Source organism: Phocoena phocoena, chromosome 13, assembly GCF_963924675.1.
Source record: "Phocoena phocoena chromosome 13, mPhoPho1.1, whole genome shotgun sequence".
Taxonomy (NCBI): Eukaryota; Metazoa; Chordata; class Mammalia; order Artiodactyla; family Phocoenidae; genus Phocoena; species Phocoena phocoena.
In genome coordinates, this window is record NC_089231.1 from 19,162,255 (window position 1) to 19,178,949 (window position 16,695).

Consider the following 16,695-nt stretch of genomic DNA (forward strand, 5'->3'; position numbering starts at 1 on the left):
TATGGGCACTTGTTCTTTGGACACCCACGGCCACGTTTCCCGTAATGACGTTGCGTTCCTTTTCATGAAGTCACTTTAATACATGTTATAGAGGCTTTCCACAAGTGTCGGATTTTAACATTTTCAATTTTTGCCGGAAAGGTCATAGTGTCTTTAATGTGTGGAAATGATTATTATGTTTGATTTGTAAAACTGACCAGATCTCCTTATGCCACATAACTGTGGGCTTGCCTCTGGTTTCCGAGCAATTGCTTTAGAGTCCTGCACGGTACCTTGAATTAAAGAGGGAAAAATAGCTGACGGGTTGGGCGGGCCTTTTAAAGGTGAATTACAATACATTTGATACAATAAAGAGAAATTCATTTTGTCCAGTTTTGCATTGGCTGTACACCTCTTTGATTTCATTCTGTACTTTGGAGGCTTGCAGTAGTTCTTTTCTCTGGTGTCCTGATGTGTAACTGCAGATTTAGCGGTTTCCTTTGTGTACCACTTGCCTCCCAGAATTTGGCCCAGCAATTCAAACGATTTATCGAGGACAGATCAGCTGAAATGTGGCTCAACTTTAGTAAAGCAGAAGGAATGACATAAGGTTAGGTGACTGATGTGTGAGTTTTTGGATTTGATTTGGTTTTACATGGAAAGGTTGAAGCAATGATCCATGTATTCTAATAAAAATCATCAGTACAAATCAAATAAAATCTGGCTTAGTGGCTATTTTCCCACTGCGTCGCTCATGGCTAGCCTGCGCTGTTACAGACCACATTTGGCAGCAGGGTTTTGTCTCACAAGGAAATCTTAAAGTAACACTGCAATCTTCGAGATGTTAAGAAGGCATCTTTTCTAATCAAACTTCCTGCTAATCTCATCAGATAAATCATTATTCTCTACAGACAGCTCTGGCTTCCCCTGGACCCCTTCCCTGCTTCTTGTTTTCCCTTAAGATGCCTGGTTATTGTCATTCTTCAGGTCTTTGCTTCTATCTCCTTTCAAACTAATGACATTTCTTCCATTCCTGAGGAAGAGTTACAGCTTTTTACCATTCCTCGTAGTGAATTTGTAAGACCAATACATCATATCAGCTCATCTCTTTCTGACCAGTATTCCATTGGTTATCAGATAGGCAAAAGGCAGGCTGCATCCAAGTTGAGACCGACTAAAAGAAAAAAAACAAAAACAAAACCACTCTTCCCATGAATTTGATGTGATTAAGCTTAAGAAAATGCCAGTTGTTTCTTCCTAATGCATTTCAATTTTACCCTGAAAAGCTGGACTAGGAAATTAATGCAGATGTATTTTGACTCCTTCAGTTATGAGAGTGTTGTTGTTGTTTTTTTTTTGCTGTCCACGGGCCTCTCACTGCTGTGGCCTCTCCCGTTGCGGAGCACAGGCTCTGGACGCACAGGCTCAGCAGCCATGGCTCACGGGCCCAACCGCTCCGCGGCATGTGGGATCTTCCCGGACCGGGGCACGAACCCGTGTCCCCTGCATCGGCAGGCGGACTCCCAACCGCTGCGCCACCAGGGAAGCCCATGAGAGTGTTTTAAAGCCCTTGAAAGTGAAAGTAAGGAGGAGCAGCGTGGTTTGGGGAAAAGCTACGGTCATTTTTGTCATTATAGACCTGACCTGTCATCACAGCTTGGGGCCTTTCTCAAACCAATGCCAGAAGTTGTGTCTTGCTGGTGAAATGGTGTCCTGTGGGTTACAGGGCAGCTCAGAGGGGAGATGGGCAATTTTGTTGTCATTGCTGACATAACTTAAAAATGTATGCTGCTGGATACAAAACCTCAATCATTATAATGCTATTTAACTTTCCTATGTTAGCAAGTGTTTTAATGAACTTTAGCAAGTTTTGGGTTACCAGTTAAAATTAAAGAGGTAATACTAATAGCATGAAAGGATAAAAATAAGTCTTATGGGGAATGGCCTCTTTTATCCAGGATAACTGCCTATTTCCTTTGATTTTTGTTTTCATCTTTTGAAAAATGGTGTTAGTCTGCTCAGACTTAAGTAGGCAACTTCTTTTGATCCCAACTTCATACTTTCAGTGATTCCAGATAAATCATTTTAAGTGAGATGAATATAAAAACCATTTTGGAAAGCAGAAAGCATAATACTGAAGTGTGGTTACGTTATTGTGAGAGAAAATTTAAAACCCTTAAGTCACTGGACTCAAGTCTGATCAAAAGCAAGTCACTGATCAAAACCAAGAGGATGTCAGTGGAACAAGTTGCAACATCTGGGAACCATTTCAAACACTGTCATTAATATCAAGAAACTATTAGTTAATTCAAGTGTGTGTATTGTATTTGTGTGTGTATTGTGATTTTATACACACACACACACACACACACACATTTGTAAGCCCAACTGAGAAAGACCTTTGCCAGTGTCTGCCAGGCATTTGGCTGAAATGGGATTGTGAGGAAAATTTTCTAAGCATTTATAAGTCAGAGTCGAAATCCGCCAGCAGTGTTCAGTTTATAACATGACATGAGCTGCATCCCAGGGTTTAAAGGGACCATTTCCACCTTATATTGATTAGAATCATTTAACTCACTTAATATTGTCTAATGTGCTATGTTTCATCAGATGGCCAAGTTCCTTTCCCAGTCTTTGCTATGTTTAAGATTTACTCCGCACTTTGTGACTGTGCCTAGTTCATTTGTGTATATAATCTCAAAATGTGGAAATATATTCTTTGTGTCAGTTTCCTTCCCACTTTTAAAAAATTTTAGATGTTTCCCACTATTTTTTTTGGCTGGCCTAGGAAAACGTCAGTAGATTTTTTTTTCCCTGTCATAAGTACTTGTCTGTCCATTTGATTTTAATTGGGAAGTGCCGCTGCCGTGGCGGGTCTCCTTTTTACATAGTGGTTTATAGAATGTGGTGGAAAGAGGCAAGGAACAGCATGGACTCCAGGATGGATTATTTACGTTGGCTTTCTGCATTGCACTGATTCATAAATGGGTTGCTCGATCTTGTCTTCATCTTGGCTGAATTCCTTCAAAGTTAATAGTATAATATGTCTTCATTTTTCCTAGTTCCTGCCTGCCCTATCCCCACCTAGGTCACAAGCTTACAGCGACTAACTGCATCCCAGAAAATGCCACTAGTGTATATGTAAACAGTTGAGGGCTATTTCTTAGCCAATCGAATAGCAAAGAAATTTCAGTCAAGTTTTGCATTTATTTCCCTACATTTCTGTGGTTTTAAAAACCAGCTGATCACAGACCAGAGGATCTGTAGGGCTGCCTAGGAAACTCCTGATATCAGGGTGGAGGGAGTACGTGTTGAGGGGATTTTCCCTTTTTCCTTTATACACTTTTGTATTTTACTTTTTTTCAATAAGCACTTGATTAAAAATTAGTTTTAATGCTCTTAAGGGATCTCCCCATAGACGGCTGATTAGTTGCACAGGGAAAAGTTGTAATTATACAGTGGAGAATTCCCACAATACCTTGAGCAGGTGATTGAAATACCATAACAAATGAGGGCCAGACCACCAGGCTGTCATGAGGCTCTGTATGTGAAATCCTGGGAAAGACACAAGGCCACTTTTGTAGTATTATAGCCACCTGAATATACTCATGAGGAAGCATCAGATAAACCCCAGTTGAGAAGCATTCTATAAAATAACTGGTTTGTACTCTTCAAAAACACTAATATCACAAAAAGAAAGGACTGAGGAACTGTTTCCAATTAAAGTAGATGAAAGAGACCTATTAAATGTGTGGCGTGATCCTAGACTGAGTCCTCTGCAAAAGGGGGAAAAGTGCCAAACTGGAATATGGACTATGGACTAGATGAAAGTATTATATCAATGGTAGATTTCCTCATTTTGATAACTATACTATTTTTGCTCTTAGGAAATGCACCCAGAAGTACTAAGGGATAAAAGGATGTGATTGATGCAGCCTACTTGCAGATGGTTCAGAAACAACAAATTACATAGTTTTAACTGCATTGTAATTAAAAACTTTTTAAAATAAAAAAGTAGAAAAACAGGGAAATTTGAAAATATGTATTTTCTTCGATTTCAACCCTTGATCTTTTCTTGATTAGTTTCCAGTGGTGCCAGGGTATCTGTGGGGTTTTTTTATTTGAAGGTTCCTGGGGGATTTTAATGGTCAGCCACATTTGGGAATTACAACTCTAGATTATATGTTATCCTTTCAGAAAGAGTTGCTGGAATCATTTTGAGATTGACCAGGCACCAAGGGATAATAACAGAAACTCCCTCAAAATCGGAGTGAGGGCTTCCCTGGTGGCTCAGTGGTTGAGAGTCCGCCTGCCGATGCAGGGGACACGGGTTCGTGCCCCGGTCCGGGAAGATCCCACATGCCGCAGAGCGGCTGGGCCCGTGAGCCATGGCCGCTGAGCCTGTGCATCTGGAGCCTGTGCTCCGCAACGGGAGAGGCCACAACAGTGAGAGGCCCGTGTACCGCAGGAAAAAAAAAAAAAAAACCGGAGTGAAAGGGTGAAAATTAATTTTGTTTAGTTTGGGGAGTTGAACGTGGTGTAATATTGTTGCATTCCTTTTGGTTTTTAGCCCGGTTGGAGAAGCCTCTGGTTGACCAGATGACTTACTGTTCTTTACATACCACAAAAATTAAATGCTCTTCAGATGACATTCTCTGACAATTCCGCTTACCAAAGTTGTACTGTAGGGTTGACTCTCAGACTGTAAATTTAGGCAAAAGGTATCCTGTTGAGCCCATTAAGTAAAATAAAAAGATTCTCCCCCCGATCCACGCTATTACAACTTCACATTTGTGAAGTATTTCAAATTCATTTTTAACGGACTGCTTCCCTTCAAATACACGTGGAGATAGATTTATAAAACTGTAAGCAGTTTATGCATTTTTGCAGTTTTCAGTTGTCTGTGTTTGACACTGATTTACCTCTTTTTAATTGCAACAGAGATAAAGAATTAGTAGTTTAAAACAGTAGGAACTACATGTTCTGCTGTGATCAAGGAATTAGATAATCTGGCTTGTTTGTTTAAGGGGTCTGTATCTTGAGACTTTTATAGGGCAGTATTAAGGCTCTGAGCCTTCTTATTATGCCAATACCCAGAAGATTGCTTTAATGAGAAGTAAAGGGCCTTTTTCCAATTACAAGGGAATAACAGTATTAAGTTCCTGTGTTATGTCAACCTGCTTTGATTTGATTACTGTGAGAGAAATGGATTTATCTGTCAGTGTTACTTAATTAAGCCTTCTCATTGATGTTTTGCAGAGTAATATAGTGTGGTTTGCACATTTGAGCCTAAATACAAAGAAAATTGGCCTAAAACTGAGACTTGACCCCGAAGATAACATGTAAGATGGATTGCTTGTCATTGCCAGGTCAGAGGCTGCCGTGTTAAACACAGGTGGAAGGTTGGGATGTTGAAAAGATAAACTGAGAGTCAGTTTATGGGAGTGATTATTGTAAGCCAAAGGGACTGGGCTACACAACTGGATTTTAGGGAAGATTTTTGAATATTTAAAGCTGTTTGGCTTCCTCAGTATTAGTCATGTGTTCAGAATAAAGGGCAAGACGAGATAAGACTAGAAGAAACAGGAGGGGCAGATTTTGTTAAAGTATAAAAGGAAACAGAAGAAAAAACGAAGAGGAACAAATGCCATTTGGGAGAAGTGGACCATTGTGGTTTTGCAGAGCAATTACAGCCTACAGATATTTCAATTAAGCCAGCAGCCCTTTCCCAGAGCCTCACAAATGGCACCCCAGGGAGAAAAGAGGTAGAGGGGAAAAAAGAAGAAGAGAGAAAACTGTTACATGTTTCATCTTGGCTCTTTTTTCCCCCTCTGTTGGAATACATTTAATAAATTATTGATCAAATAGACATTTTAAACATCAATTTGTATGTCTTCAGTCATTACAGTATTTTGGATATTGTGACATAAATATTACATGTCTGATTTGGAAAACTCCTGTATAATTACATGTACTTGTTATCAGAGTTATATATTCTTTTTTTATTTAAAGATGAAGCATATTTCAAAATTCATCTCTGTTGTTTAATGTTTATTTTCTAAAACATTTACCTTTTATTTCTCACACTTTGTGATGTTTATTTGTAAATACATCTTTAAAAGGTACTAAGCACCTAGTTAGAAACCTCCCTAAGTTATATTCACTTTTAGCTTAGGTACTTTGAAGCTTATCTATTTAATATTGGAGTTAAAGGGTATGCTGGTTTTATTTTCCAAAGCCTTCAGATATGGCATCTTACTTCCAATTGTATTCTTACCTAATTTGAAATATATCTAGCCTTCAAGAACATTATTTTAGTAAGACTGATTTTTATTAAGTACTTTTAGACCGGTTACATTTCAGAAAAGTCAAAGGAGGCATATATAATTCACATTATTATACGCTTGCCTCAGTTGTTTGTGGCTCGTTTTCTTTTTGGGCTCTTACTTGGAGAGGTGAGCTCTTGAAAGGATGAACTTCTCTTTAAGACGAAGACCCTGACTGGTTAGTTTCAAACATTCAAAATGGAAGTTTGCTAAATAACACCCATTTCTCTGTATTTCATGTTAGGTTATTCAAGTCACAATATTATTCAGCTTAGATTATCATGATACTTCCAAATTATACGGATTGATATAAAGAGTTCAAATTTACTTTTGTCTCAGTTTCATAATATAACTGTCTACTCACCTTGAGTTTTCAAGAAGATTTCTGAGTTTCCGAATATGAAACACCACTGGCATATTTATAACGTAATTGTTATTTGTTTCATTTTGTTACTTCTGTATTATCTGAATATCATGTTATATGAAAGTGCTTTTCCTGTTAATAGCACTGTAAAGTGCAGTTAACGCCACGTTTTAAATATCTGAGATTATTTAGTGTTCATTTTTGAAAAACAGTTTACTTTGAACTTAAGGAAAATAGTATTGTTTCAGTGTTTTAAAAGACGTATTTATAGGGCTTCCCTGGTGGCGCAGTGGTTGAGAGTCCGCCTGCCGATACAGGGGACACGGGTTTGTGCCCCGGTCCGGGAAGATCCCATGTGCTGCGGAGCGGCTGGGCCCGTGAGCCGTGGCCGCTGAGCCTGCACGTCCGGAGCCTGTGCTCCGCAACGGGAAGGGCCGCGACGGTGAGAAGCCTGCGTACTGCAAAAAGGAAAAAAAAAAAAAGACGTATTTATAGAAGTTTAAGTTGGAGGTTAATAAAAGTTAAAATTTGCAGTAATTCCCTTCTGAACAAATTTTCCTACTATACTTTTCCCCCAGTGTATCCACATTTTACCTTTCCTTATACAGTTGACATATTTATATGTATGAGCTGTAAGATCATCTTATATTTGACCTTTGAGTTTTCAGATTTATTTGATAAGGACATCCATGCATCCTGAGAAAGCCAGCGTGGATGGCAGTGCTCTGAAAATGGGATGCCCAGGTCCCTGTTTTTATATTTAAGGTATCTTAGAATTTGTGTGGAATGCATTGCCACAGACATCATCTTTTGTTTAGTCAGATTTGGGAAATGCTGGAAGTTTCTCACCACTGTCCAGGTCACTCCTTTTGAAGCCTATGTTGTTTCTTACAGAAGCCAGAAGAAGTGGTCATGGTTGTGTGGCCCTTGTCAATATCCGAAGCTCCTCCACCCTTCCTACCTCTGTCCTAGGACTCAAATTTGACTTCAAATTACTCAGAGTTCTTATTATACTGGGTGCTAATGAAAATGTGCACATCCTTAACATGCTCTTTGCTGATGAAATATTTTGAACTCTGAATTCATCTGGCACTGACGGAGAGCATATGCCATCTCGGTTTGTGTGAAGGGCTCAGCCAAGGGTTCTTCCTGGACTAGGAAATTAGTAGGCGCCACAGACGTACGCAGTCTGTGAGTCTCCATGATGGTGTGGAGGAGATGTAATAGTGTCTGTTATTGCAGAGAGAAGGGTTTGAGACCGTGTAGACTTCCACATGCCTCAGAATGATTATCTTCCCAGGAAGAACTCAATCTGTCTCCCAATGCATTCTGAGTGTGTAGAAGCTTTCTTCAGGAAATCAATATATTTCCACAAGGGTTGGAATTCGTAGACCCTTAGAGCAATGCAGAATACCACTTTGGTTGTTCTGACTTCATGAAATTCTGGAGCCCTGGTGGTTTGGCAGGATCTGGGCTCTAAGTTAGGAAAGGCTGGATACACAGTGCTACCCCAAATAAACAGGGTTAGGTAACTCTCATACTTGTTCATTGCAAACCAAGGTTAAACTTACATAATATTTAGTCTGTGTTCTTAGCTTGGGCCTTCGGTCAGCACACATGATTTTGTCAGCATATCGTTTATACAGTATACAAAAAAATGTTGAAATGAGATGCCAAGAGGGTATTCGAAAGGTAAATTAAGTCACTCAACAAATCTAAGGCTCACTGAATTCTCATGGTGATCATGGTGATTGTGCTGCAGGGGGTTCACGGAGAATGTGGGACTTGATTACTTTAAACACATTGGCAGTTTCTAAAAACCAGGAGAGTATTTGAAAGTCTCTGACCAGCCACTTAGCAGAACAAAGAGTCATAAATGTGAGACTCAGATTTCCTTGAATAAATCACAAGTTTATTTATGTGGTTTGATTACCTTCGATTTTGGAAGGTATTGGTAAATTTGGCACTCGTGGTAGGTATTGGTTACTGGTAGTCTGCTAAGTGTTTATCAATTATCAGTTAACTCATTTACTTTAACAAAACTCCTTGAGGCTGGAAAACTTATTATCCCTTTATCTCCTGTTAGATACCTGCTTTGGGTGGATCCTGAGTTTTCACTTCTGTTCTCCTTGACCCAAGAGGCCATTACATTTTCTAGGTTGGCAGATGTCCTCAGGGCAAAAAAATGTCTTTTCTTCCTCCGTGGGTTCCAGCTTTCACTTTGATTTTGGCTGGATATTTTCTTACTATCTTGTCAGCTCATTAGGATTTAGAAGAAGATTAAAATTTCTATCCATGATTTTTAGTGTTTTTTTAAATTATTTTGTGGTACGCGGACCTCTCACTGTGGTGGCCTCTCCCGTTGCGGAGCACAGCTCCGGACGCGCGGGCTCAGTGGCCATGGCTCACGGGCCCAGCCGCTCCGCGGCATGTGGGATCCTCCCCGACCGGGGCACGAACCCGTGTCCCCTGCATCGGCAGGTGGACTCTCAACCACTGTGCCACCAGGGAAGACATGTAGTGTTTTTTTAAAGCCATGAATATTTATTTATTTATATATTTTTTATTGAAATATATTTGATTTACAATGTTGTGTTAGCTTTAAGGTACAGCAAAGTGATTCAGTTATGTATATGTATATCTATATATACATATATATATCTGTATATATGCTTTTTAGATTATTTTCCATTATAGGTTATTACAAGATATTGAGTATAGTTCTCTGTGCTATATAGTAGGTCCTTGTTGCTTATCTATTTATATATAGTAGTGTGTATATTTTAATCCCAAATGCCTAATTTATTCCTTCCCCCTTTCCCGTTTGGTAACCATAAGTTTGTTTTCTATGTCTGTGAGTCTATTTCTGTGTTGTAAGTAAGTTCATTTATATCAACTTTTTAGATTCCACATATAAGCAATATTGTATGATATTTGTCTGACTTACTTCACTTAGTGTTTTGTGGCAGAGTCGTCCCAATATACTAGCCTGCCCTGTTAAGAATGGAAATCAAACCCACTTATTTTACAGCTGACAAAAATGAGTTCAGATAGTCCAGTGAGTGGCTCAGACCATAGAGCTGGTTAATGCAGAGTCACGGCTGAAATCTAGGTCTTTATCCCAACTCTTTGTGCTGTGCTTTCTGACATTTGTCCAGTCTGTCTGATAGCTTTGATCTCACTGTTCACATAAACAAAGTGGAGGCTTGAGTAACCATAAGTTTAATGAGTGTGGATGGGAAGTTGTAGAAATTAAAACTCATCTCTGTATATCTTTTCTCTAAATGGAGTGGTCGGTCCTAGTTCTGCCCAGACTTCACTTTTGTGTTTTGATGCAGAAATGTCAGACGTTTTAGACGGGGCTTATGCAGAACTACTCAAATAAAATGAAAATTTGTGGATGGTCAGGTTACCTCCTAAGGCATCTGTCAAGCCCGTGGAAGTTACTAAGTCTGTCCTTGTCTAGGGTAAAAGAAGTTGGAAAATTTTGAACAGTGGAGCCCACTTCAGTCTTTTCGAAGAATAGTCTCTATCATTCACTTGCTTTTTGTCTTTTTCTGTATGTGTTCCCATCTTGCATAGAGGGTGACAACAGAACAAGGGAGACACAAGAACTCATATTCAGACGACTTCTATCGGGCAGTTTTTCATTTGTAACTTTGTTGCCTTAATGACTTTCCTGAATAATTTGGGTATTTTTATCCAGTGCTCATTGTGAATCTTGTTTCACTCTTTGCCCACTCAGGAGCTTCTAGAATTTTGATCCCTCTCTCACAAATATCCCGTCCATCACAGTGTACATTGTTGATAAGCTCATCATAGCTTTGGCTTGATATTTTCCTGCTTTTATTTTCCAGTCTCTTGAGTTCTTCACATATCTAGTTTTTTTTTTTTTTTTTTTTTTTTTTCCAGTACGCGGGCCTCTCACTGCTGTGGCCTCTCCCGCTGCCGAGCACAGGCTCCGGACGCGCAGGCCCAGCGGCCATGGCTCACGGGCGCAGCCGCTCCGCGGCACGCGGGACCCCCCCGGACCGGGGCACGAACCCGCGCCCCCTGCATCGGCAGGCAGACCCCCAACCACCGCGCCACCAGGGAAGCCCACATATCTAGTTTTATATATTTGTGTTGTGTAAATTCTGTAATCTTGTGTGGACACGAGAGTGGGCACAGACTCTGAAATAAATACATCCACTCTGCTTGGGGAGAAGTGACTGGTGGGTAACAATCGAGCTGGTCATGGAGAGATCTGAGCTTCTTACCAGAGAGGCATTTACTGTGGTGGAGAAGAACACTCCCTGGCTATCACATTGACAGCACCTTTGTCTGCCAGCTCAGCCATTCACTGTCACCTTGGGGAGGGTTTTCTGTCCCATCTAAGCCTCGGTTTCCTCATATATCAAATGGTGATACTGTTAGTCTACTGAAGTGCTTGGCACAGTGTCTGACATATTTAAGCTCATGAAATGTTAGCTGCTATTATTTTTTGAGACATAAGGAACAGTTCCGGCATAGGGAACAGCAGGTACAAAGGTGTGGAGGTAGAAAGTGTGTGTAGTGTCCAGGTACACCAGCTGGGAGTAGGGAATGGCCAAGTGTAGGCCACGTGCAGGGTCTACATAAAAAGTGAGTCTGGGCAGGAGCTACTGGGATGTAGATGAGATGAGAATGTGGACCGAATGCTGCTGAAACCAGCCGCCTGGGCAGGGATTTTAAGACAGGGAGTGAGTTAGGCAGTGGGTGCAGGGTGGGACATGCATCTGTCTTGTGTTCCCATTGGAGGGGACTGGTGGTTCTCAGACTCCTGTGTACATGAAAATTACCTGAGGACCTCGTTAAAAAAGCGGTTCTCTTGGTCCTGCTTTTAGAGATCCAGGAGCAGTAGGTCTGCAATGGACCCTAAGATGCTGACTTTGAAATGAGCGTACTGGGTGCCTAAGATGTAGATGGTCCTCAGATGCACTTTGAGATGCACTGCGATCGTTGTTGAAGAAATGCTTGCTAACTAACTGGCAGGTCTTGTGAAGCTCAGTGGGAGGGAAGATGGAAACAAATGTCTTAAAAATAACACATTTACATTTGTTACCTGCTATAGCTTTGCGTCTTCTTGCAATGGACACATGAGCACCGGTTGTACAGATATTCTTTCGAAGATAAAATATCATCAGAAGTCATACGATTGTTCTATTAGGGTTGGGAGGGCTAGAGAGGTGTCTTATCTTCTCGATCTAGCAGGAGGCCAAGTGAAGGAAAAGCCTGTTAAAAGGAGAGCAATAAAAGGAAGGGAGCAGAAAGGAGGTGCAGCAGCGTGAGGTCAGGAAATGAGAACGATGGAATGGGAGAGAATGGGAAAAGAGCAGTCAGATTTGATCGGTTGGGAATCTGTTTGTGAAGGAACCCAGCCAGTATTTAACCTGTTTTGAAAAAGCTAGACTTCCAGCACTTTTAATTAGTGGATTGCTCGCTTTTGAAATTGCCCAGTTGGGAATACTCAAGTTTTGATGTGTTTTATTTGCCTACTAATTAGCAGGCTGCTTGGTTGACCATCATTTTTCTTTTATTCTGTGGATGGACGATGTATAGGAAGGTCTCTTGAAACACTCCAGCTTCAAATGCATAGGTCACTATGTATTTAGTAAGGGGTCATATTCATTATAAATCAAATTGTAGTACATCTTTTTCTCTAACTCGATTCTTCCTTTTTGCTCTTTAATAGAATTTGTCCTCTAGCACAGGGCTTCTCAATCCTGGCACAACTGACGTTTAGGACCAGAGAATTTTTTGTTGTAGGGGTATTCTGACATTTGTAGGATGTTAGCCTCTGTCCACTAGATGCCACTAGCTCTACCCCACCTCCACGCCCTGCCAAGTCGTGCCAACCAAAAATGTCTGCAGACATTGCCACATGTCCTTTGGGGACCAAAATCATCCCCAGTGCAAAACTACTGACCTGGAATTACTATGGTCCCCTTTCCTCCTCGTCTCTGCCTTCTTTTCATGTTTAAAATCCTCTTTGAAAATTGAAAAGGTAAAATAGGTCCAAACAATACAAAGTCTTATGGTGGATACAGGGATTCAACTTTATCCCTTCATTACTTTTTGGGCCAAATTTAAGAGGAGAAATCTCTCAAATTACTCCAAGCTGGCTGTTTCAGGTGAAAAGCAAGTCAAGATGTGCACACTTCTGGTTGAGATATTTTGTCGTTTATACTTCTTTTTTTTTTTTTTTTTTTTTGCAAATATTTGACTTGGAGTTAAGGATGAAGAAAACTGTGCAGGCTACAAAACTTATTTGTGTGATAATCCCAAGTGTTCTAAGTCACTTCTTCGTGTACTCCCCCCGATTCAGCCTCCACAAGATAGGCCAGGAGGTTGGATCGTTAAACAGCAGATTTGGGAAAGTATCGCACCTTTTCTCCAGACTTACTCCTCCGAGCTTCCGTGACATCTCTTAAAGCTCGCAGTCACTGATTTTAGCTGTCCACAGGGGATAACTGTTTGCATTTGCATTATCTTCCAAGGTACTAATGAAAAGAACTGAAATATTTGTTTAAAAAGAGAGAGAAAGATTTCAGGTTTAGTGGTAATAGTTGTTGGTTGTTGTTTCGATTCCATCTCTTACTGTGTTCTAAAACGCCATGTACTCCACTGTACCCCCAAATAAATCAGTTAAGTATACTGTGATCACTTCTGCTGATAATCAAATAGGAGTAATAAAAGGAAGGACAGTAGTGTGTTAAGAGAAGAAACAGTATCACTGAAATGTTAGAAAACACACTAAATGGGAGTATGTCTCCTGAACCGAAGTTTCACACCTCCTCCTCCAGTTCTGTCAGAGGAAGCTTGTGATCGCCGTCTGTTACCCACCATGATCAAGATAATACAACAGTGAAACTTTTCATACTCATAAAGAGCCTTTCATCAAAAATCTCAAAGCCATTTTTAAATATAGAGTGACTGATCTTTCCAACACTTTTATGTTTTGAGCAATGAATATGGTAACTTAGCTGTTAGACTCTCCATCCTTCGAGTATTTGCCACTTGAAGCACTGATAAAGCATCTAGTAATTGGTCAGCATTAGAACTTCGCTGGTACCGGGTGTAGAGAATTCCAGCCTTCTGGGAGTTCATACAGTTCTCTTTGCCATCATTTCAAAAGAAAACATTGCTTTAACAACTATCATATCCACATCTCAGTGCACAGATTAAGGATTGTAGCCAAACGGTATGCCCATTAAAAAAGAAATTAAAAGACTGAGACGGTGTTGTCTTAAATTAAAAAACTTAAAAAAATCTCCTAATATCCTTGTAATGTCCCGATGGAAATAGACTACTGAATCCTTTTTCGTCTTGCATATTTTGTTCATGTCTGTTGTTTGGTGGGATGAGCCTTGGTAAGAGGACAGAAAGTGTCTAGGAGCATTATGGCATGGATGCAGCTAATATTAGTATGGATATGTACCTGATTTAACTGTGTGTGTGTGTGTGTGTGTGTGTATTAAGATTGTGTTAGTGTATTTTTAACTTACCTTGTCCAAAAGATTTTAATAAGACTTTAAGTGAAGTTTCAGGTCTATAAAAGTTGAGGCTATGAAACATTGTGAAGGATGGAAGTAACTTTTATGTTCATACCTCTGGTTCCTGAGGGTCCAGTTCATTTCTGCTGTGAATTTAAATGACTTAATTTAAGTAGATGGGTCAGAAGCCACTGTCATCATGGTAGCCTCGTGCCTGATTCTTAATTAAAGGCAACAGGAGATTAATTTGAAACATTAATTTAAAAGTGCATATGCAAAAAGAAAGACTTATTGCAAGAAAGCCTAAAGAATTTTTCTCTTGTCCCTAGATGTAGAAGACAGAAGTAGCTCAGGGTCCTGGGGGAGTGGAGGACATCCAAGCCCGTCCAGGGTAAGTATATCTAATCTTTTTCCCACAACCAGACATCCACATATATAAATTGACAAACTGTAGGTGAGTTTCTCTCTCTCCCACACACATCTGCACAGATATATATGCATACTAAGTTTAATGAGGATCAGCTTCTTCTTGGCACTTTTTTTCATTCTCTTATTGGATGTTATTATTGATTTTGACACCTCTTCCACTTTGGCTAACCAGAAGAAAAAATCCTTCATTAAATATTTGGCCTTACTTTGTCAGTTATTGATCCAGTGTTACAGAAAGTTATTCGTTGTAGATGGTGCAACGTTGAGAAAAATCCTAGTATCCCTGGAATGTGTTGGGGTAAATAAACCACTGAATAATTCTGAAGACATAGTATTAAGTTCTAGCCTACCAGTGTAATCTGCATAATAAATCTGAGTTGATTTCACTTTGCAAACATATGATTATCCCACCAGTAGTGCCTTTGGTCACCAGTGGGTTCATTCAGATTTTTGCCACTCCTTTCCATGGTTTTTGGTTGTTAGTTTGAATGTCACGGGAAGACCGTGGCATGGCACGCGAGTGGGTTGGTTAGGCCATACGTGTTTTTGTATGTATACGACCTTGGGTGTGTCGTTTCACTTTCTTGGGCCTCATTTTCCTACTTTGTAAAATGAAGAAGTAGAACCAGAGGATCTTTCATGTTCCTTCCGACTTAAATGTGTATGATTTTATATATAGTCTGTCTTTAATGGAGTCATTTCTAGGCCCTCTAAAATCCATGTCAGTTTTTATAATATACATATAATACCCCAAATTAGAAATAGACTTAGAGCACATAGTAAAACACCTGCCCCCCGCCCCGCAACCAGCTGTATAGCTAGATGAAGCATTCTGCAGGAGGTGAGGGGGTAACGTTTTGCTTTAAGTGTTCACATAAATTTGAGGTGGAGGGAGGTCTCTATCTTGGCATAAGAGGTAAGGAAGGTAATCAAGCTGTCAAAAGGAGGCCATCTCAGCAAGTCGTAGTTCGCCATTTCCACCTGTTCTTTGGCCTTGGGGTTCAACGCTCTCGTCTTCAGGGTACAGCAGGAGCTCTAAGCTTACCAGTTACTTTGTTGAGCGCTTGCACCAGCTGTCAAGTCTGACATTCTCGTGCATTATATGGATGGGTTGAGGAAATCTTTCCTCCTCCTCACATTACAGTCCACACTTGCAGAAATAAATCCATTCCCCCCTGACAGCAAGCGTAGGAGATGACAGAATGTCCCTCTATTGTTTAGTTCCTTCAAATGTACTTAATTTCTTCTGCTTTCTCAGTCTAACACGCGTAGTACTTTTAATTGTTCTTCTGAGAACAAGGTCCATTTAGGATAGTCTTGACTTTTATTTGGCTTTCATGAACTGTCTGGCCACTTTTTTTTTTTTTCCAGGAAATACGTTAGTGAATAATTTTGAATCAATATTTTGTAATTTATATTTTCTAAATTCAGGGGGTTGGCACGAGACAGGTTACTGTGGCTGACTTGTATCGGGCAAACAGGCCGCGTCTCTCTTTTTTCATCTTCAAGTGGTGATGTTTTTAGTCACCTTGAAACACTGTTGAGGTTTTAAATTAGATAATGTATATTAAGCGTTCAGAAGCTCTGGAGGGTGAGGACACTTAATAAATAATAATTGGTATTATGCAACATCTGGCATAGAACCAGTGGGTGTAAGACCCATGCTAGGTATTAAAAAACATGACATCTTTTTATACACTGACATAGTGGCAGCATCACATGACAGTATCATTCAAGTTAATTTTTATAAATGAGGAAAGGCGATTGACAGCAGGGTAGTTTGGAACCTTAAGGCTTCCATTGATTCTCTCTCACGTGAGGTGATGCACGTTTTCATTTTTCCTACAGCATCCGTCCCTTTCGTGTGGGCAGATTCTGCCCTTTGGCTAACTTGCCAACTGATACCTCTGAGTAAATTTGACTTAGTCTTTATGGGCAGGGCAACCAGCTGAGCAGCATGGCTTTTTTCCCTTTCTGGTCATTTGATGTATCTTAGTAGACTGAAATTTGAACCATATAAGATAGATGATTTTAACTCCTTCCTGTATGTTATCCAATTCCTCCATTAAAAGCAAGTGGCTGG

General features: G+C 40.2%; 1 protein-coding gene across 12 annotated transcripts in view; it reads left to right on the forward strand.

The window, feature by feature from the left end:
• TCF4 (transcription factor 4) overlaps positions 1 to 16,695 on the forward strand; it is a 354,769-nt gene that overhangs the window by 108,262 nt on the left and 229,812 nt on the right. For all 12 annotated transcript variants that reach the window (XM_065889300.1, XM_065889291.1, XM_065889292.1 and 9 more), the window contains one exon: positions 14,513 to 14,574. In XM_065889300.1, the coding sequence (XP_065745372.1) occupies positions 14,513 to 14,574 (62 nt within the window). The remainder of the gene's footprint in view (positions 1 to 14,512; positions 14,575 to 16,695) is intronic.